General features: G+C 49.5%; 1 protein-coding gene across 2 annotated transcripts in view; it reads left to right on the top strand.

Annotated features, from left to right (window-relative positions):
* Positions 1 to 3763: 3763 nt before the first annotated feature.
* The window catches only part of RHCE (Rh blood group CcEe antigens), a 25999-nt gene continuing 7103 nt past the window's right edge, over positions 3764 to 22659 (top strand). Inside the window, exons 1-8 of one of the 2 annotated variants that reach the window (XM_037499339.1) lie at positions 3764 to 3952; positions 9476 to 9662; positions 13515 to 13665; positions 15138 to 15285; positions 16146 to 16312; positions 17784 to 17921; positions 20055 to 20188; positions 22312 to 22391. In XM_037499339.1, coding sequence (XP_037355236.1) covers positions 3811 to 3952; positions 9476 to 9662; positions 13515 to 13665; positions 15138 to 15285; positions 16146 to 16312; positions 17784 to 17921; positions 20055 to 20188; positions 22312 to 22391 — 1147 coding nt within the window. In that variant the 5' untranslated portion in view covers positions 3764 to 3810. The remainder of the gene's footprint in view (positions 3953 to 9475; positions 9663 to 13514; positions 13666 to 15137; positions 15286 to 16145; positions 16313 to 17783; positions 17922 to 20054; positions 20189 to 22311; positions 22392 to 22659) is intronic. The other variant, XM_037499340.1, reaches the window with a different exon arrangement.

Raw genomic sequence — 22659 nt, 5'->3', positions numbered from 1 at the left:
AGCTGTTATTCATTCAACAAATATTTACTGAGCACCTGCTATGGACCAAGCTCCTACTATGGACCAAGCACCAGGTGGTGAGGATACAACAGTCAAAAGCCCCCATTCTCATGTTGCCTGGATCTGAGCTGGTGAGGGTAGTAGTATGCAGGTGTCTGGAGAGAGAAATGTTTCAGGCAGAGGCAGCAGCAGGTACACAGAGTGCTTTCCCCCCCCAACATGTTGTTATGAAAAATTTCAAACAGACTAAAATAGTCGAAAAACTTGTATAGTAAAAAGCCATTCACCTCCCACCTAGATTCAACAATTAACATTTAACTATATTTGTTTTATGTCACATCTGCTTTATTTTGTATCAGATGCCCTGCCTTCAAGATTTGGAGATAGAATAACTAGATCTGTAGTCAGAAAACAAGGTTCTCTTGTAAGACTCAGAGGGGAAAAGAGAACTCTCCCCTTTTGACACATCTGCTAGGAGAGGCCAACTGCTGCTGGGGACACCTTCCTTTTTGAAGGAAAGCCTCTCTGTTCAGCTAGGAGCTTTGTGCTCTCACCTGGCTATCAGTTCCTCCCCCTGGGGCAGGATGAGGATGCACAAGGGCTTGGGATGCTGTAGAGCTGGCTGCCATCCACACTGAGTTTGCCATCGGCGACTGCAGGGAGGGGGTCTGGCAAGGAAAGGAAATCTTCAGTGCTCATCTGGCTGACTTCCGGTGTCCCTGAGCAGCAGGTTTGGCTGCCTGTTTTACAAGCTTCTGGCCTAGGATCCAGGCCGGTGAGGGTCACATTCATTTATCCACTGCAGAGGAGCACCTTCGTAAGGGAACCCTGTTTATGGGACGCTTTGACTGCCAGAAAAAGATTACAGATCAGAACCAAGGACAACCATGAGTGGAGCGGAGATCTCTGATCTCTTACCTCTAAGGATCGGGACACCCCCTCCCTTATTTACTGCTGGGGTAGCAGAGGGCTTGAAATCCTGCATTCACAGACATTTAGAATGTGAAGAAGATCTAGAAGTTCTCTGGGCTAGAGTTCAGCAGGCTGAACCAGAGGGCGGAAATTTGACTGCCTGGGTTAAAATCCCAGTTCCACTGCTTTTAGCCCTGTAACCTTGGGCAAATCATCTATCCTTTCTATGCCTCCGGTTCCTCATTGTAACACAAGGCTAACAGCACTCTCTTTGCAGTATCATTAGCTGCATTCATTGGTAAGGGCCTAGAGCGCCTGCAATGGCAAGTGCTTAATAAATGTGAGCTCTGCAAAACATCTAAAGCAAAAGTAACCAGCGTGAGTGGTTTGCAGTCATTTTTTCCTGTGTATGCGTTAACATATTGTTATTATTTTACAAAAGTGGGACAATACTGTGCAGACTGTTCTGTAACTTTTTTTTTAAATTTTTTTTTTAAAGATTTATTTATTCTTATGCAAGAGCTGGGGTACCGGCTAGAGGCACGGGAGGGTGAGAGGATTCACCAGAGACAGAGCAGGGAGCAGAACAGGCAGATGACTGAAATACACTGCTGAGGGGAGCAGCGGGCACAACAGGAGAGGTCTGCTGTGCCATGTGGGAATCTCCCTGGCCGGCCAGGAATTGAACCCGTGCTGCAGAGGCTGCGAACAGCTTCACAGCGCGGTGCTCAACCCGCTGTACCACTGAGGAGGCCCTGTTCTGTAACTTGTTTTATCACAAAATACCTTAGCCTCTCCGACATTTAATATATCTTCAAAGTATTTTCCTCTGGATTTTCTACCTATGTTTAGAACCATCCTATTGGTGGCAAGTTGTGGGTCCTGTACTTTGCTTAACCAGTCCTCTACCGTTGGATATTTAGATTATTCTCAATTTCTTCCTTCTGTAAAGCTGCATGAACAAGAAGTGACTGGAATCAACTGACTGTATGACGTTGGATATGACCTTCTGGGTCTTATTTTCTTCACCCGAAAACAAAATAATATGATCCTACTAGGTGATTAAAGTCAATAGTGAGCCACTTCTGAGTTGCCATCAAGACATCCATGATGGGCCTCCCCGGTGGCGCAGTGGTTGAGCGCTGGGCTGCAAAGCTGCCTGCAGCCTCTGCAGCGCTGGTTCGATCCCCGGCCACCGGGTGAGGGTCCCACATGGCTCTCAGACCTCTCCTGCCGCCCGCTGCTCCCCTCAGCAGTGTACTTCGTCAGTCTGCCTGCTCTGCTCTCCGCTCTGACTCTGGTGAATTCTCTCACCCTCCCGCGCTTCTGACTGTACCCAGTGCTTGTATAAATAAATAAATAAATCTTTAAAAAAAAAAAAAAAGAAGACATCCATGACAAGTATCCATCAGCTTCTGCTTGCATTCCTCTAGTGATGGGGTGCTCACTACCTGACGAGCAGTCCATTTCACTGGGCAGTTATAATGGTCAATATAGTCTCACTCATGTGGTCAATATCTACCTCCCTATAACTCTTAGCCTAGTTTTATCCTCTGGGGCCCTACAAATTCAGTTTGTACTCAGTGGCTGGTGGATGGGGCCCGTGTAGATTCCTTCCTCTCTTCTTCTCTCCCTTCTCTCTTCCACTCCTCTTTACTCTCTTGTCTCCATCCCTCTATTTCTTTCTTTTTTTAAAAATTTTATTTATTTATTTATTTATTTATTTATTTATACAAGCACTGGGTACAGTCAGAAGCGCGGGAGGGTGAGAGAATTCACCAGAGCCAGAGCGGGGAGCAGAGCAGGCAGAAGGACCGAAGCACACTGCTGAGGGGAGCAGCGGGCGGCAGGAGAGGTCTGTGCGCCATGTGGGACCCTCCTCCGGTGGCCGGGGAGCAGCCGGGGATCAAACCGGCGCTGCAGAGGCTGCGGGCAGCTTCGCAACCCAGTGCTCAACCGCTGCGCCACCGGGGAGGCCCCACCTCTATTTCTTGACATACTGGACCTTCTGCTAAGAACATAAGTGTGGACCATAGGAGAAATTAGCTACAGGGTCAGAATTAGATCTTAGGCACCCTAAATTCCATTCTAGGGAGTGGAGGATTGGGGTACAGAGGTTTGTGACCTTCCCCCATGAACCGTAGTGCTGGTACCCAGGCAGTGTTGGGATGTTCTGTGACGAGGAGCCCAACTTAAGGTTGATCAGAACTCCTGTTGGGTCTTTACTGGAGCCTACCCAAGCCTCTTTTCTCCACTCACTCCTAAAAGGTCTGGGAACAAGTAGATTTAAATATAGCTTCCAGCACAATCAATTTCAAGACTTTAGTTCTCCCTGAGTCAGGACTTAGTATTGTTCTTTGCCCGTATTCATTCATTCCCATTCAATATATCCTTATTAAGAGCTCGCTGTGTGGCCTCTCTGTCAGGTGGTAAGTTTTAAAGGGAAATTTTGCCAGTGCAAACCCCCCTCTGAGACTGTTTCCCCATTTGTAAAATAAGAACATCGGTCCCTACTCTGCCTTTCCTGCAAGGACATGGTGTGGGTAAGCCAAAGTAATAAGTCAAGGAGGGTTCTTATGTTGGTGTGCCAGCTGAATGAATGCCCTCTTTCAAACTAAATACAGTGCCTGCCCGATAATCAGACTTGCAGCGACTTCTTGCTGAATGAATTAATAGGCGAATGATGGAATGAATGAACGAATGTTGGAATAAATGCATTTCCTCCCCCTCCCTGCCTTAGTCTCTCTGTTCCTGTGTTAACTCCATAGACAGATCCAGCCTTGAAGCCCGAGATAAGGCTTTTGGCGGGTGTCTCCCCTATCACTTTCTCCAGCGGGCGTGAGGGCAGAGGAGTGAGCTCTGTTGCCAGCAGAACCCCTGCAGGGAGACAGACGCAGGATGGGCTCCAAATACCCGCGGTCTGTGCGGGGCTGCCTGCCCCTGTGGGCCTTAACCCTGGAGGTGGCTCTCATTCTCGCCTTCTTCTTTTTTACCTCCTATGACACTTCTTCAAAGGATCGGCTGTTGAGGACCTATCCAGGTGAGCATCCACCAGGGAGGTGTTCACAAAGACAAATAGCAGGGGTAGGGGCAGGGGAGAGAAAATCTTTGGTCCTCCAGGGGCTAAACATTCCTTTCCATGAGTCAGGGAGCAGCTCATCTCCCACAGGTTGCACAAAGACCCAGCTAACAGTACAGGCTCTTCTTTAGGAGCAGTGTAGACAGCCCCTCTTCCATGAAGCCTTCCTTGATTTGTCAGAGTGGTATGAGGGGTCTCTTTTTCTGTGTTCCCAGAATTTCCTCTACCAAGTCGTCTTCATAATTCTCTGGTTCAAACATCACGGCAAGGAATTTGAAGGTGTTGTTCGGTTTTCCTTCCTTCTTTCTGTGTCTTTGCTTATTTCCTTATCGCCTTTTTGGGGGAAGCTTTAGTTTGTTATTCCACCCCCCCCATCCCCCGTCTTTTCACTTGGGGGCTGGAAAGTCTGCATTCTGTCTGCAAATCCAGAGCCATAAGGTACGGCTGAAGGAGAGTGTAGGATGGTTGTTATATTACAGGCAGCTAAAAATAGGCTCAGACTGTGATGGGAACAACTGTAAACAAAACAGATGTCCACATTGGGTGTGGTTTTTGCCTTTTAAAAAAATTTGAGATGAATTTTCAAGCATCTCAGTGGGCCAAGGTATTGCTTATGATAATGCACAGGCCTCTTTGAGTGTCATCCCTGAGACAAAATGGAAACTTGAGTCTGGTGAGTATTTACTTGTTCCTAAGTGATGTTAACTGACTAGTTTTTTTTGTTTTTGGGGTTTTTTTTTTTTTTTTTTTTTTTTTTTTTGCATAGAAGAACTGGGGTGTAGGCCATTGGTGTGTATGTGTGGGGTGAGAAGATTCACCAGAGACAGAGCAGGGAGCAGAAAAGGCAGATTGACTGAAATACACTGCTGAGGGGAGCAGCCAGCAAGATGAGAGAGGTCTGCTGCACCATGTGGGTTAGCTCTCTAGCCGGCATCAAAATCACGGTGATAGCACTGAGACTTAACTCCTAGGCCACCAGGGAGGCCCTAACTGACTAGTTAACTAGAAGCAAAGGAAGGCATCCAGGCATCCATGGGTCTTCAGCAATAGAAAGTAGGGAAAAGAGATGCAGCCCCATGGAACTTGTTAGAAATGCAGATTACCAGGCCATGTCAGTATCAGAAACTCTGGAAGTAAGCCCAGCACCCCATGTTCTGCCAGGCCCTCTAATGTACACAGAGTTTGAAAACTACTGGAGCTAAACTGATTCAAATCTTTTCCCTCCTCTTAACTGTGCAAACTTGGGCAGATTATTCAATCTCTCTGCCTTCATCGCAACATCCATGACATGATGACAGCCTGTATTTCATTCAGTTGTTGAAATGATGGAAAGAACTAACTCATGCTGAGAGTGATAACGTGTTAATTTTTAATATTACTCAATTTTAATTCTTATTATCTTCATAAAAATAAAACTAGAAGGGCTAATGTTTTCTTCCTGCAGTCCCTATGGATTGTTTGAAGAATCTGCTGAGGTATATTTTCCCCACTCTAATGGTCAGTGGTCTAGATGGGCCGTGATGAGACCAAATGGCAGGGAGGAAAAGCAGAGTCAAGAGATGTTTAAGAGATATAACCAACTTGGTAAAAATAAAGGAAGAGCCCAGGATGGCTTCAGATGTGTGATTTGACAACTTGGAGGTGCCGATTCCTGAGATAAGAGGCAGATTGTGGGTAAATGGCAATGATATGTGCTTTCTGAGGGTCCCCTGTTTAGGGGAAGCAGAGTGTATCAGTTACCTACTGCTGCAAAACCAACCACCTCCAAACTTAGTAGCTGAAAAGAGCAACCATTGCATTTACCCATGATCAGGATCCTGTGGGTCAGCAATTTGGATTGGGCTCAGCTGACCAGTTCTTCTGTTGGTTTCACCTACTGTCATTCATGCATCGGCAGCCTGGTGATTTGGGGCAGGGCAGTTTAGAGGCCTCATTCACAAGTTTGGCAGTTGGTACTGGCTGTCAGGGAGGCCATATGGTTCCAGCAGACTAGCCAGATGTCTTCATATAACAGCAGATGAGTTACTGCAGTAACCCCATTGGGCAAACCCCAATGTACAGATTTGTGAATATCCCATGGGCCAAAGCAGATCATGAAGCCAGCCCAGGCGGGAGGGGTCTACACTGGAAGGCATGATTCATTGAGGGCCACAGAGACAGGTCTAGGGCTCCCAAATTGGGGAACCATCCTGGACCCAGCATTGTGAATACCACTTGGTTCCCCTGTGTTCTCCTCTGAAGCAGAGAGACAGGGTGCTAAAAAATGGGCGGGGCTTTTCAGTGATATGTAAATAAATACTCCCAAGCTCTTGTACCATTCACATCTTAGCCTTGGCTTCCCCTTTGATTGGGAAATCTTTTTCTCTTTTCTGGCTGCTGCACGGGTGAGGGTAGTACTGGGCTCCACTGATGGTGCCAGCCTGGGGCTACACAGGCCTTTCAGTCAGCAGTGGGGAGCACAGTGTAGAGATCCAGCCTGGGGGACAGAAGCTGGGCCTGGGTTCAGAGCTATTGGTGCTGAAATGTCTGCAGGCTTAAGAGAAGGGCCAGGGTGGGTGGAAACATCCAACTAGAATCACAGGGGCAGCAAGGACAGAGGGGAAACAGTTCCCAAAGTGACACAGCTAATAAGCACAGGCATGGGATAATAATTGCTAACACTTACTTTGCATCCATCCTAGGCTGAGGGCTTTTTATGAGCCATAGCAAGCAACCTCAGTGTTCACAGCAATCCTCTAAGCAGGGGCCATTATTCACACCCATTTTATAGGTCAGGAAGCTGGGAAACAGAAGTAGAGCCAATTCTGAGCCTGACTCAGAAGTCCACCCTCTTCACCATACACTAAAGATGCTGAATGGGGGAGGCAGGATGGTATAGTGGTTAAACCCAAGATAATCAGGATTCAGATCCTTCCACTACCTTCCATGAGCTGTATGACCTGAGCTGGCGACAGTGCTTCTCTGTGCCACCCTTTCCCCATCTGTAAAGTGGGGGAGATAAGCAGTACCCACTGCAGGATGTTGGTGTAGGTTATGGTGTGAGGCACTTAGAGCAGTGCCTGCTCTGTGAAGGGCGCACTAAGAACCTGCTGTCGCCATGGTGGGAATCACTGCTCATCTGGAGCTACTGCACCCCATGCTAGACTTTCTCTAAGTCCTGGGGCTTTCAAAATCTTCTGAAGGGTTGCCTTAGACAGTCAAATTTCCCTCCAGGGCCCAGTTATTGGGGCCCTTGTAGCACATCCACTCGTTATCACCCCTGCACACCTTAGAGTTCATTTGCTTATCAGACCAGCAGCTGACGTAGGATGCAGAGAGGCTCTGGGAGGTGGGGGCTGATACTAATGAGATGCCCTGAGCTGGAACACAGCCCTGAAGTGGGGATCGATGTCGTGAGACATGGGGAGTGGGGGTAAGGGCTTGGAGTCTGGGAGGTGGAAGGAGGTAGCGGGTGAGAGACAAAGGAGCCGGAGAGTAAATGTTATTTATGGTGAATAGACTTTTTCAACAGCTTCCAGAAACTGTCACCCTAATGTCAACCTTGCTAGCTGAAGCACATGCCTCCATGAAGGACAGGTGGGGACTTGGGAGGAAGGCCCTGAGCTCCACACCTGGCAGCAAGGGTGGTAGCACGTCTGATTAAACCTGCCCCCCCCCCCAAGATCCTCTGACTTTCTAAACCTTTAGGACCCCACCTCTTTGCTCCCAGAGATCACCTACTCAAAATAGTTCAGAGTGATGAGGTCCTTTGTGTGTATCATGTCCAGCTCCCCTGTGTTACAGATAGGGAAACCGAGGCCCAAAGCAGACAAGGGGCTTTCTTAAGGTCCCTTAGTGAAATGAGGGCAAACAAGAGCAAGAGAGAGCCTGTACCCAGAGTTTAGAGCTTGGCCCAGCAGCCAGCATGCTGTGTGGCCTCGAGGAAGCCACAGGCTCTCTCTGGTCCACTCTGTAAAGTAAGGAAAATGGAAGGGTGTCCCTACTCAAGGAATTTCAGTAAGTCTGGGTTTGCTGGAAATGGCAGCTGTGGTTTGTTGAACAGCACTGTTTGATGAAAGATTGAATTTGAATATTTGAAGTGCTGTGTCCAATTGCCCATGAGCCTCACCGCTCCCATATATGCGTTGCACCCTTCTTACACAGTTTCCCGCACGGCTCCCAAAGAAACTTGAGTGATCCACATCAGAACCTCCTATAGAGAATGTGCCCAACATGTCCCATTCCCTAGATGCAAGCAGGAGACAGAAACACCAGGCAATGTTTCTTCACCTTCACCAGCCAGAGAAGGTAGAAGAGGTTCTCTCTGGGAATGTCCACTTCTCACCCACTCCCCAAGTACCCAGAGCCCAGGGAGGGCCTTTGACTCTCGCTACCAAGGCAAGTTACTTACCTTCTCTGTGCATCAGTTTTTCTACCTGTGAAATGGTGATAATAATAGCTCCCTCCTCCCGGGTGATTGTGAGAACTGAAGAAGCTGGTCTCTGTAAAGAGATTAAAACACACGGTATAGGGCCTCCCTGGTGCCACAGGGGGGTGAGGTGCAACCTATGAAGCTGTCCGCAGCCTCTGCAGCATGAGTTTGATTCCTGGCCAGCCAGGGAGCAACCCACATGGCACAGCAGACCTCTCCTGACTCGCCCGCTGCTCCCCTCAGCAGCGTATGTCAGTCGGTCTGCTTGTTCTGTTCCCCACTCTGTCTCTGGTGAATCCTCTTACTCTCCCACACATCTGGCCTATACCCCAGTTCTTGTGTGTGTGAATAGATAAATCTAAAAACAAACAAACAAAACACACAGGGTACAGACACTTGTCAAATAGAAGCTGTTATTATAGCTCAGAGATTTCAAATAACACAAAAAGGGCCAGAACCCAGGTTTGACCACCGGTGTGTCAGCCCAAGCTGGTAGCTGTTTTTCAAACCTGAAATTAAATCAAAGTACCCACCCTTTTCTTTTCCCTGGCCCTCTCCCTAACACGGGTAAACCCCTGGCACTCACCTGCTCAGGAGCCCTTTCCAGGATCTGCAGTTGGGGAAGTGCCACCATCCCACTGGCATACCAGGTCCCTCTCAGCAGGGCCAAAGGGAGAGTGCTGACTTCTGCAAAGACTTTGATTCTTGGAGTCTTTGACTCTAGTGTCTCTACGCCTGCTTTGTCCCCTCTTTTCTGTGTGACCTGGGCCAAGTCACTGGCTTTGGGGCTCTGTTTATTGCTGTCATTATGTTCAGGAATTTCCATTCACTGAGCACTCATGATGGGCCAGGCCCTGCCCTCCTGCGTCATCAGCGCCAGCTCTCCTTATCCTTACCTCCATCCTCAGGACGCCTGGGTTGTCTCCATTATTCAGGGTGAGAGAATGGAGACTCGAAGAGGAGAGGTAACCTGATCCATTGCTCTTGAGAGTCCCTGCCAGCTGCCATTCTGAACCCTGGTGTTCACACAACTTCCACTGAGTCTGCTTCTCTTCCCCCTTCTCCCTGTACAGCCTTCCAGGATGTTGCAGTCATGGCGGCCCTCGGCTTGGGCTTCCTCAGCTCCTCCTTGCGGAGACTCGGCTGGAGCAGCGTGGGCTTCAACCTCTTCATGCTGGGCCTTGGGGTGCAGTGGGCACTCCTGCTGGATGGCTTCCTGAGCCAGCCCTCCTTTGGGAAGGTGGCCATCAAACTGTCCAGGTAACGGGGTGGCTGCTGGATGGCTTTTGGGTCCTCTGGAGTGTGGGGACCAAGAGTGGGTATTGCAAGAGCTGGGGCATCCCCTTCTGTTTCTAACACTGAAGCCAAGCAGTACTTAGGAGGCACTTAGACTAGCGAACTATTCATTGCTCCTCTAAAATTCCAATTTTACGGGACAACCTATATTTTATCTGACGACCCCAGACCTGGATCTGCAGCATTTCCCAAGTCTTTCTTTATTATGAGCATGATTTTGTAGTTACACAATCAACACAGGGTCAATGAAAAGTGAACAGAAACGAGACCAAAAAAGTAGATATGCCATACTCAATCTCTCGAAAAGAAATATTCTCCTCAAATGCTGGTGGGTAAGAAATAGCAGTGCCTTTCCTGTCTTTAAATTAACCTCCATCCATTCAGGTGCATTTGTAGGAAACCCTAAGAACTAGCCAAATTAGCCCATGTTGCTAAAAGTTGCAATACCTTCCCGGCAAAGTGGTGGTTACTGATTGGGAGCGGGTAGAAAGGGAACTTCTGGAAACAGTCAGTGTGGTGTGTGTCATTTGGGGTTGCACAGGGTCTATATGGGTCTCCCTTGACTGATGATGGGTTTATCCGGACATAACAATAACCCCACCGTAAGTCAAAACACAGAGAATACAAGCATTGTACTCACACAACGTCATGGTTAGTCTCGCCTACCTTTAATGTGCTCAGAACACTTACATTAGCCCTCAGCTGGGCAAAGCCCTCTAACACAAAGCCTACTTTGTAAGAAGGCATTGACTAGCCTTATCATTGATCCAGCACTGCACTGGATGTGAAAAGTTGTAGGGTGTGTCTTTTTCCCCTTGTGATCTCCTGGCTGCCTGGGGGCTATGCTCGCTGCCCCTGCTCCTGCACCCCAAGGGAGGGTGGACTGCACACTGCCTGCCTGGGAGGAGATCACAATTCAAAGTTTGAAATGCAGCTTCTGCTGAGTGCAGATGGCTCTCACGCCATCAGAAAGTAAACACCTGAAAGTCGAACCACCCTGTGTCAGCAAAGGTCTGTATATGTAGGTCCACCGAGCTGCACACTTTTAAAAAAGGCATGAGCACTTGATAGGAGGTCTGGGTAAACTTATTCCTTAAATACCGTGTTTTGATTTTGTCCCAGTCTGAATTTCTATTTTACTCATATGATGGTAACCCCACTCTTAGGCATCTTGGGGGACCTGCCATCTCTCAAGGGTGGCTAAACCTCATCTCTCCCTGAGCCAGGCACCATGCCAGGCACTCCCCAAACCCTTCCAGACTGGGGTCTAACCTGATGTACAATCAAGGAAACAGAGGCTCAAAGAGCACAAGTTACTTGCCTAGGGTCGTACAGCTTCGTGGTGGGAATGGCACCCCTGTGAATGATGTGTAACCCTCCGACATGAACACAGTCTAGCTAGCTCCCCACTGACCTGGAATAAAGCTTTCCACATTTCTTCTTCCAAAAAGTTTTAGAGATAACCCCCACGGGGATTCAAAACCTCAGTAGCTACTTGGGGAGTGACAAAGGTGCTCTGGGGAAACCCGGGCAGCTGTGGCCTCGCCTGGTGTTTCTGTGGCTAAGGGCACATGAGCCATCACCTCCTGCACCTGGGGCTGCTCCCTTCTGACATGCGGCCTGCGGGGACCTGTTTGTCCTGACTCCAGCCAGAGTGACAAGAAGAGGCCATTTATAACCTGAGTGAACTTCCCTGCCCCGCCCCGCCCCTGACCACTAGGGTCCTCCCAGCTGTGATGGCCTCTGGCCCTGACTTCACAGACTTGAACAGCGGGCTCCTTCCTGACTTTCCAGCTCAGCTGGCCAGCCACCCCTCCCTCCCCGGCTTTTCCCTGCACTCTTGTGCAGCCTCACATGGCACTGATTGGTCCTGCCTTGAGTTGCCAATGACCAGCCCCTGCAGGGCAGGGGCCTGTCTTACTCAGCTGTGTCCTCCTTTGTTTCCCTCACACAGAAAGGGCATAGTAATGGTTATTGAAACAAACATTAAACTAAAAGGAAACCTAAAAGCGGGGATGTTTTTCATACAATGTGGACCATATTTGAAAGATCCAGGAAAGAGCCGCCCCCCACCCCTCCACACACACACGCACACACAACCCCTCCAGAAGGTAAGGGCAATATCCAACCTCCTCATTGTGCTAGACTCACTTCGTCCTCACAACCTCCACCTTACAGACTAGGGCACTGAGGCACAGAGTGGTTAAATAATCTGTCCAGGGTCACACAGTCAGGAAGTAGCTGAGCGAGGATTCCAACCTAGGCAGCCAGAATCCAGGACTGTCCTCCGGAACCACTGTACTTCACTGTCTCAGCACCTCCCCCAAGCCAACTGGCCCCTGAGGGCTGAGGTCCCCCCACTGGCACACATCCTCTTGAATTAGGCATTTGCCAATTAAACGAACACTCACTGGAAAGACAGAACACAGGCAGCCGTGGTGAACCACTGAGTAACCCCTGTTGTAAGAAATTGCAGGTCCCTGTAGACTCCTTCCCCATGGCCTCCTTCGCTCTCCTCTGACCTTCCCTCCGAAGTCCTTGAATCTTAAGCAAGACACTACAATGGCAGCAAACGCTGGGGAGGCTACATCCACACTCCAGAGCACAGGCGCTGGATCCAGGCCAACTGGGGTTGAACCTCATGTTTGTCCTTGACTAATCAGCTCTGTGGTCATTGCGAAAAAAGTTACCTCCTAGACCCAATGTGCTCTGTAAAATGGTATCCTAGCACCATGTACAGGGGTCACCTGGAGGATTAAAATTGTAACGAGGTAGTAAGTTTGCAAGTCTGTTATACACACTGCTCAATAAATTATAGTTACCATCATCATCAACTCCTATGGGGAGGAGCCATTCTCAAAGCAAGGTCCCCAGAGGAAGCTGGATTGGTTTAACCATCATGGTTTGTCCTGCCAAGTGCCACTTCCCCCAGGAAGCCCTCCCTGATGAGTCCAATCAGTTTTGTGCTCTCCCTTCACTTCACCCTCTTGCCTGCCGATATCACAGCTAGTCTTCATCAACAGATGCGTCTCCCCCGCTGGATCATAAGTGCTTTGAAAACAAAAATTGTTTTTTCCTTCTGAATCCCCATACTCTGCAGGCTCATTCGTCAAGGGATCAGCAATAGTGCTGATAATGTCTGCTTCTACTTCTGAGTTAGTTCTTGCTGCCAGTCATGGTGCTAGACACGCAGGCAGGAATATTCCTTCTAATCCCCACAGCACGTCCTGAGATAAATAGTATTATCACTTTTATTTACCAGATGGAGAAACAGGTTCAGTGAGATTAAATAACTGCTCAAGTGGAAAAACGGAAGCCAGGCTTGTCTTGCTTCCAAACCCAACCTCTTTCCACTACCGCGGAGAGGCGGGTGGCAGGTGAGGGACCTGCTGGCGGCCGGCAGGCGAAGCGCGCCCTCTATCGGGCATCTATGAGCGATGCTGCAGAAGAGGAGCCCAGGGCAGAATCTGGGGTGTCAGATCCCAGGGGGGTCCTGAGGGAACACTAGAATCTGTAAAGCACTCTGACATTCCCAGGAGAACCCCAGAGCATCCTCAGTGCAGATGAGTGTGTGCAGATCAAGCTCTCAGGGTGAGGATGCTAGGGAAGGCGGTGGGGGAGACCCCAGCCTCCAGAGCACAGGCGTCCCCATGGAGAGGGGTGGGCGGTGGGGTGCAAATCTTGTCTTCTTTATGTCCCACGTGTCCCCAGTTTCTGGAGCAGTGTCGGACAGAGTGTAGGTTTTCAACAAATGTTTGTTGAATGAGTGAATGAGCGAATGAGCGGTCCGCCTCAGCCTGTGTTTCTTGCCCCCAGTGTCCAGCGGGCTGCCATGGGCGCTGTGTCCGTGCTGATCTCTGCAGGCGCCGTGCTGGGGAAGGCCAACCTGGTGCAGCTGGTGCTCATGGTGCTCATGGAGGTGACGGCCTTTGGTGTGATGAGGATGATGAGCAGGCAGATCCTCAAAGTGAGTCCCCGAAGTGCTGTAAGAATGGACCCCAGTGAACAGGGTGAGGGCGTGAGGAGGGGAGGGCGCCGCCTCCATTGGCTGAGACTTGGGGCATTTTAAACAGTGAAGACAGTCCCCAATGGGGCTATGCGAAATGTTTACATGAATGCCATTAACTTCCACCGGATGGTACTGTCAGATCGGGCTGTTCACACGATAATTATGGACTGTATAAAAAGACAATCCATTCCCAAAACCCTGCCAGCACGGCCCGGCAAGTTGCAGGGTCAGGCCAGTGTCTCCTTTCAAAGCAGGTACTGGGTGTCAGTAACTGTCCCTCAAGTGATGTAAAAGTCAGGCGGAGGCCAGCTGTGAGGGTGAGGCCAGCTCCGCTGCAGAGGACCCTGGCCCCAAGGGCTCCTCTGGGCAACCTCCCCACCCCACAGATGAGAAAGCCGATGCCTGGAATGGGAAAGTAATGGCCCCAGATCACACAGCAAGCAGCAAGGTAGTAGCAGAGCCCAGGTGAGGACCCAGAAGCCAGTCTGCCTTAGGAGAAAGAGCCCTGGACTGGGAGTCAAAGACTGGGGCTTGCTCCCCATCTGCTGTGAAGCCCCATGTGACTCTGAGATCAACAGCTTCTGGTTCTTCAGCTGTGAGGGTAGCATGACCCTCCCATCCCCCCCCCCCACCCTGACACACACACACAGGGTTTGGGAAATAACTGAATGAATTAAATAAGATGATGTATACTTGCTGCTTTTTCTTTTACACTGTGAGGCCTCTTTTGCAATATCTCAATATCTCAGAGTGAAGACTTTGGGTTGGGGGCAGAAATACAGGGAGCATTGTGGGTTTTGAACAGAGGAGAGAAATGATGTGCATTATGTTTTAAGAGAACTGCTCTGGCATCTCTCTTCAGGCAGTGAGGGGGTCATCTCTTCTGTCAAGATGGGGGTCAGTGAGGCCTGGTGGAAAAAATACCAATGGGACACAGTCGATAAGATTTACCAGTAGCCCCCGAAGTGAATTAGTAAGAATTACTAACTTTGATATCCACAAAGCAACATGATATATATCAAGATTTTACTTAGGACCCTAGTTTGGTATTATAAGGAGTCTCACTCCTTCTGGCTGCAAGGTTTGTATCATTATCACTCCATGCAAAGGGTCAAAGTTCTACCAAAAAGCAGGAAGCAGTGGGGTATGTGTCCATATGTCTTTTTGCTCCCACCCCAGTGTGTCTTGGCCAGAAGCATTTGAGAGCTGCTGATCAGGCTAACCAGCAAGTCCCTGGCACAAACATACAGCTCTTCACAGGTCCTCTGAGAGGGAGCTGCTGGGCTGGATGAACTCCAAACATCATCTAATGCCTTCAAGTCACACCTCCTACACAAAGCTCAGAACTTTCCCCCTGCACAGCGGAGTGCGGGGGGATGTTCCCCACAAATAGAGGAGGCTGACACTGCTGCCGCTGGGTGTCGTTGCAGGTGGAGGACCATATAAGCATGATGCACATGCATGTGTTTGCGGCCTATTTCGGGCTGTCTGTGGCCTGGTGCCTGTCGAGGCCTCTTCCCGAGGGAGCAGAGGAGAAAGCTCAGACAGCAACGAGCCCCAGTTTGTTTGCCATGCTGGGTAAGGACGGGGTGGGTGGGTGGCCTGAGACTGGGGTGAGTAAGAGGCTCCAAAATGGCTGTGGCAAGTTCTTCTCCTTTAGCAACTGTCTGTGGGTGTCTCCTTGATCAACCGTCCCTCCAACATGACTCATTTTCTCCAGTGGTGTTTGTCGAATTCATGCTTGAGTGAAGCCTTTTCTCCCGGGGAACCTCTCTATTAGTACCAAAGAAGGAAGAGACTCATCACGGTTGAATTTAAATAGGATTAGCTAATCCTCTGGTCCCAACTTAAAGGAGGGAGGTGGACAAGTGCAGAAAGGAGGGCCTGGGAGCAAAAAGGAACTCAGATTGTGGGACAAGCCTAGAGGAACTCGGCAGGGCAGGAACAGAGGGTGAATGAATGGCAGGCTCCGAGGCCAAAGGAACTCAGCCCATTGATACAGGTGGCCCTTGAACAACACCGTTTGAGCTGCCTGGGTCCACTTCCGGGCTGACCAGTTTTCTCTCTGTGGGATCTACAGTCACAGATTCAATCCACCCTGAAAGTGTGGTCAGTTGAATCTGCAGATGCTGAACCCATGGCTACCAACTGACTATACAACATACGTGGATTTTTAATTGGAGGATGGGGCGCCCGAACCCCGTGTTGTTCAAAGGGTTCAGCATCAACTCTCTGGGACTTCGTTTCCTTGCCTATGAAGTATACCAGCTACTACCCCAACTTGAGAATTCAGAGGCGGCATACCTTACCTCTAGCTCTAGAAAGAGCTAGAAAGGGACAAAGCTGACATTTAGCAGCTCTGGGAGTCTCCTGTCTAAAGCCCCCAGAGGCTCAGGCTTTGGAGCAGGAGGTTGATTGACCCTCTCTCACTCCCCCAGGCACCCTCTTCCTGTGGATGTTCTGGCCAAGCTTCAACTCCGCTCTGCTGGATTTACCCAATGAAAAGAAGAACGCGGTGTTCAACACCTACTATGCTCTTGCGGTCAGCGCAGTGACAGCCATCTCCACGTCGATCTTGGCTCACCCCCAAGGGAAGATCAACATGGTGAGGAGGGGGGCTACCCCTTGGGCAGCACTTGGGTCTTCTAGGTTGGACACACATATTCATGCCCCCTCCCCCAGCACCAACACCAGCCCCACAGGTGGGGAAGAGCCTGCCGGTAGTAGGGTGGTGGAGGCCTATGTGCAGGGTCATGGAGCATCCGGAAGAACACTGCCCGGATGGCACTGGGACACAGGAGTCTGGAGGGAGTGATTTAGGCCACCAGTGTCGACAGTAAACAGACCTCGGTTGGAACCCTGTTTCTGCTAGTTACTAAAGCCCCATGAGCAAGAGACATCAGAGAAGGTCTAGCATGGAGACGTCAGTCCTGCCTCCTCCCCCAGGAAGTCTCAGGATGAAATGAAATGATCTGAGTCAGGAGTACAGCAGTAAAGAAGCCAAGTGACCTTGGTCAAGCCACTTAAACTTTTGGCTTCAACTACGTCATTTGTAGTGTGGGAATTAAGAGAGTGTAGGCAAAGTCTTAGAAGATTCCTAGTTGACTTCACATGCATTAAATGCTGGGCAATCATTAGCTACTATTATTAGTGTAGCTGGGGGTGGGAGGTTGTGTGTGTGAGTTTCCAGTGGAGAAATGGGGAGAGACATCTAAGGAGAAAAGTTTTCCATGATTAGGGCATAGGGCAGCCGGCCAGTGGTGGTGGGAAGTTTTGACAGATGGGGGACCTGGAGTGGAGAGTGTGACAGGTTAGCAGCGTAGTTTACAGCACTAAGGGGAGGTGCGTGCCCCACCAGTGATGGGAGTCTAGGATGAGACAAGGTGCCGACATCCAGGGAGGCAGATCAGGGCAGCCCAGACTGCACCCAAGGCTCAGAGCTCCAAGACCTGCCTAGCGGTGGGGGTGGGGGCGGGGGGAAGCAGGCAAGGCCCAGGCTTAGAGGAAGGAAGGACACAGCAGAGATGAGACCCAGGAACAAGGGCCAGCTTATTGGGTCCATTCATGCAGGAGGCATAGGCACCAAGTAGCTAATAATAAGAATAAATAACAATACAAACAACAATACTGCCTTGCAATTATTGGGCATTTATTCATGTCCTATACCAAGCACTAGGCATAGAGTTTTACGTGTGCTAATTCATTTCATTCTTACAGTAACTGTATTAAGTAGCATAATCAAACATACCTCATTCTTCTAGTGGAAAAGTTGAAGCACCGAGCAGCAGTCAAGTACCCTAAGACACATCACTAATTAGTATGGCTGGGTGGCTGGGTGCCTCAGTGCGGGGCAGCACTAAACGCCTCCCAATCAGGGTGTCTGCCCCCTGAGCCTCAGAAGGGGGGTGAGATGAGATCACTGATGAAGGCCGTGTAGTCTCAGCAGCAGGGAGGGGGTGGTTTCCGGGTCAGGGAAGCAGGGAAGACGCCACGGTGCTGCCAGCCTGCTGGGTACCTTGGGCAGGATGCTGTGCTCTCTGTTGCTCTCTTCATGTGCCAAAGCTACTTCTTTGTAGATTCACATCCACAACGCGGTGCTGGCAGGAGGTGTGGCCGTGGGCCCCTCATGCCACCTGATCCCGACTCCCTGGATGGCCATGGTGCTGGGCCTCTTGGCTGGACTGATCTCCATTGGGGGAGCCAAGTGCTTGCTGGTAAGGAGCTGGGCAACAACAGCCTCTGCTTTGGTTTAAACCAACGGGACCCCGAGACCACGGTAGACTCTCCTGGGGTACCACGGGCAGGGGCCAGCACTCTCTCAAAGCCTGGGCGAGGGTCCTATCCAGGTTGCATAGTGCGCTACTTAGCATCAGGGTGCAAGTAACAGAATCCATCCAAGCTTGCTCAGGCATAAGGGGAGTTTGCTTCAGGTGTCAAGAACCCAGGGATGGGGATGCTGCTGGAAGCCCTGGAGGGGCTGGCCCCGACGGTGGGGGTGTTGTGGGAGCCCAAGAAGCCCTGGTTAGTCTTTCTTTTTTGCTTTTCCTGAGTTTCTGCTTTGTTCCCACTCTGTATTTTCTTCATCTTATCCCACACAATGGCATGTAGCGTCTCTCTTTAAGATACGACCCAGGTGGACTCTCTTGGCTCCAATGCCAAATTCTCTGGAGAAGGGGCTTAATGGTTGAGTTTGGATAATGTGTCTATTTTAGGTGGGAGGGGGGCACATGCCATTCATGGCTGCTGCCCTTGAACCATGTGAATGGCAGTGGGAGGCAGCACTGAGAAGAGGGGGTACAGGGTGATGATCCAGGCCCTGTCCACTTCTGACTGTTAAGCTCCTCTAACTGGGTGGGATTTTCTTCCTTCAACATTCAACAGCACTGACTCTCCCAGAATCCTCTGTTGCGGCTAATCCGTTATAACACTTGTCCAAGAGAAATATTTAGGAACAAAAAATCTTTTGTCGGTTCGAAGCCTCGATGGGGCACAAAGGTGTAGACTTAGAACAGTTCCAAAGCTGAATTTGAATAACCAGTGGGTTCTGAGGGAGGCAGTTTCAGCCCAAAGGAAGGAAGAACCTCACTAAGGGTTTGGTTTGACCAGAGATGGGGCAAATTGCTTTTCATCTTTGTAATGAGAACAAGTGTCCTTTGCCTCCTTTGACTTTGAGGCCCTATGATGAAAGGAGGGAGGACACAGTGAAAAAGAGCCCCCCAGGTTATTAGGCTCAGGCCACCACGCCTCTGGCCTGTTTCCCTGACTCAGTGGGGGAACAATTCCAAGATCACTCCCTCAGTCATCACACACTGGCTCATTCACTTATTAATTCATGCAGCGCGTATGTCCTTGCACTTCTCCTGCTCCCTGAGCTACAGCGCAGTGAGGAAGTGGGCAAATAAACACCACACAGCTTATAAGGGCGAGGTTAGGCAGGGGATGTCTCAGCCGAGAGTTGACAGATAACTAATATTAGCCAGGCAAGGACGTGGACAATGGACCTCCGCAGAGGGAGCAGTGTGCTCAGAGGCTCCGCAGTGAGAACTCATGCCCAATCAGAAAACAGAAGGACATTCTCTGGCTGAAGCACCAGGCCCCGGTGGGGCTGGATCCTCCATGGGAGATGTCCGTGTAATTCCTGGGGTAGTCAGGATTTGAGTCTTCATGGGAGAATGTCTGTGTACTTCCTGGGATAGTCAGGAGTCAGGTCTTCATTCTGAAGACAGTGGGGATTCTAAGGAGAAAAGGAGCCTGACTCACTTGCATTTGTATCCACATCTGTTGACTCAAGGCCCTCTGGGAGGCTAGGTGGGGAGCAAAGGAACACTGAATGGGAGCATGGAGGAGCTGTCTGACTATTCTTCTAGAATGCTCCCCGAGTTCAGTTGGGGCTGAACCCACAGGTCTTAATCACCCCCTGGGGACATTTGCCAACACCTGGAGACATTTTTGGTCAACACATTGTGGGGGGAAGGGGGGGCTACTAGCACCTATAGGGTACAAGCCAGAGATGCTGCTAAACATCCTACAATGCACAGGACACCCCATGACCACCACAACAGAATCACCAGCCCCAAATCTGAGCAGTGCCTGAGCTAGACCTTTGCTACTCAAAGTGTGGTGCGTGGGGCAGCAGCCATGGCATCACCTGGGGCTTTGTTCAAAACATAGTCTCAGCCCCACAAGCATAAAGTTTGATTCTGCATTTTATAAGCTCCTCGGGTGATTTGAGGGCACATTCAAGTCTGGGAAGAACTTCGGGTCCATCCCCTTTTGGAGGCCTGGATGCCATGGCCTGTAAAGAGGTGAGTAGGGTCTTACCTGCTTATAATGGTGTCTGCCTGCAGGTGTGTTTTAACCCCTTGCTGGGGATCCACGACACCTGTGGCGTGCACTACACCTTCGGCTTGCCCGGTCTGCTGGGAGGGGCCGCCTACATTGTGCTGATGCTGCTGCAGGCCTACTGGACCAGGAATCCCATGTGAGTTACTTGGCTACCCACTCAAGGCTCCTTCCCAACTCAGGAAGTAATGTGCCCAGAACCCTTAGCTGCCTCCAGGGCCACTCAGCAGGCCTCAATGGACATTTGTTAACCCATTCATCCGAAATTCTGCCCAGTTCCTACCTTGCAAGGGATCATCACCTCTCCAGGCTACTTCTTTTCCAAAGGGGAAGCATAGATGCAAGATGAAGGCAAATATTCCTGAGGTCCTCCAGATGAGACAGAGCAGGTCAGTCAGATCCAAGCCAGTTGGTTTTCCAACCCCTGGGAATTTGCTCATGGACAGAGTGTGCCGTGGAGTCAGTCTGGCCTTGACTTCTTACAGCTGGGCATACTCCTAACCCCGCTGAGCCTTGGCCACCCAAACCTAAGTGAAGATAATGACGGTACCTTCCCTCAAAGAGTTGTTGGAGGCTGCTTGAGGCCAGGCACCTGTGGGGTGAAGCGGGTTTAATAAATCAATGTAGCAAAATGCTAAGTACGACCCATCCCTGAGCCAAAGGGAGAGTATTGCTATAAGTTGTTTATTTTCATTAGGGTCTGATGTTGAATTGTACTTGAGTCTTGATCTTTAAAGGAGACTGACAACATGGAGAGATCAATGCCATTGGAAGGGACGTGTGTATACCTCACTGCTCCCCTGGAGATGAGAGGCCCTACAAGCCATAGGGAACCTTATCACAACACCGCAGGGGCCAGGCTGCTGGAAGAACGGGGAACTGAGACTATAATGGTGGGGGAGTAACCAAGTGGGGGCCCCTTATTGGGCAGGAAGAGAAAACTCATATGCTAGATTTTTGTGGTTGGGGGGTTTGTAATATGAGTTTTGCACTTCCATGAAAGCCAACTTGCAAGAAAGAGAAACAAGCAACTCTGGCCATTAATTTGGCCCTGTGATAAATCAATTTGTCTACTGAGTAGACAAATATGGAATCCAAGAAATACAGTTAGTGCAAGTGTTCCATTGTGTGAATACAGCACAATTTCCTTAGCCATTATTGATGAGCATTTTGGGTAGTTTACACTTTGGGGCCAGTGTTGCTGCAATTAATAGTCTAGCACTTTTTTTTCACAGAACATATGAGTACACTCCTTTTGAGTGTTGCCCAGAACTGAAGTTATTGGGTCATAACATATTCATATGATCACTTTAGTGGATAATACCAGGTTTCCACTGTAGTTTGTGCCAACCTAAACACCAGCAGTACCCAAGCAGCCCCCTTACCCCATGTGTTATAGCATTCATTGCTCCTCTTTCTAATTTTTGCCATTTAGCCATCAAGATTATTATTTTAATTTCCCAGATGATAGTAATATTCTGATTTTTTTTGACATTTGAATATTTTCTCTTGTGAAGTGTCTATTCAAGTTCTTTGCCCATTTTTCTATTGTGTTCTGCCTTCTTCCTGATACGTGGGAATTCTTTATCCATTCTGGATACAGGTCCTATTTCATATCTATGTATTAAGATCTTTCTGCACTTTGTGGGTTACCTTTTCATAAACAGACATTCTTAATTTTAACAGACTTTAGTTTGTTGTTGTTTCCTTTAGTTTTAGTTCTTATGTATCTTGTTTATGAAATCTTTGCCCACTCAAGATATCCTCCCAGAGTCCCTTAATAAAGTGAAGCCCTGGAGTTGAAGCCTTGAAGGAAAGAGGCCAGGGAAGTGTGTCCACGGGGTGCTGGACAGGGGAGATGGATCTGATAGTCAAGCTGTACCCCACCTTGCCCTGATAGAAATAAAGCCTTCATCTTTAATTGCCTAGTGAGGAGACTTAGGACACAGAGGTTCAGTGACTTGCCCAGAGTGACACAGCTGGTGACAGAACTAGGACTTGAACTTGGGTTTTCTGTCTCGTTCATTACCCACAGGGTCTGAGGATTAAAGTCAGCCAAAGAGAATTTTGGGATTTCCCCTTCCTACACAGCTGCGTGGCTTTGCAGGGAAAATGACATGGGAATGTACTGCCTCAGGAGAGCACATTGGTTCTGATGGTCCTTCCTGACAGTGTCACTAGTGAAGTAAACATCTCTTTTTGTCCCTGATGATCTCTGCACTTGATGCCTGAATGTGACCGCCTCTGCTTTGTCATTTCCAGGATCAGCTACCAGGTGCTCATCGACACTGGGGCACTCAGCTTAGCCATGGCTATGGGTTTGGTGTCTGGTCTCCTAACAGGTCAGTGTTAGATCACTCTTCTACTGCTGCCCAGGACACAGGGCTGGGGTCTAGAGTGCCCTTCCCCTATGACTGGACATGTGCATGCCCACCCTCCCCTGGGAACTGACCCCCTCAACCCAAAACACATGAGCAAAGAGTTCAGACCTTGATTAAAACACACACACAGAATCTTATCATTTTAGAATTGGAAAGGCCCTGTGGGGTCACCTGCTAGAGGTGTTTGCCTCTTTATATGTTGCTTTTGACATTAGGGAACTGGTGATTT

Source organism: Talpa occidentalis, unplaced genomic scaffold (genome assembly GCF_014898055.3).
Source record: "Talpa occidentalis isolate TD23 unplaced genomic scaffold, MPIMG_talOcc4v2.1 talOcc4.9, whole genome shotgun sequence".
Classification (NCBI taxonomy): Eukaryota; Metazoa; Chordata; class Mammalia; order Eulipotyphla; family Talpidae; genus Talpa; species Talpa occidentalis.
This window is presented reverse-complemented; position numbering and strand designations above follow the sequence as displayed.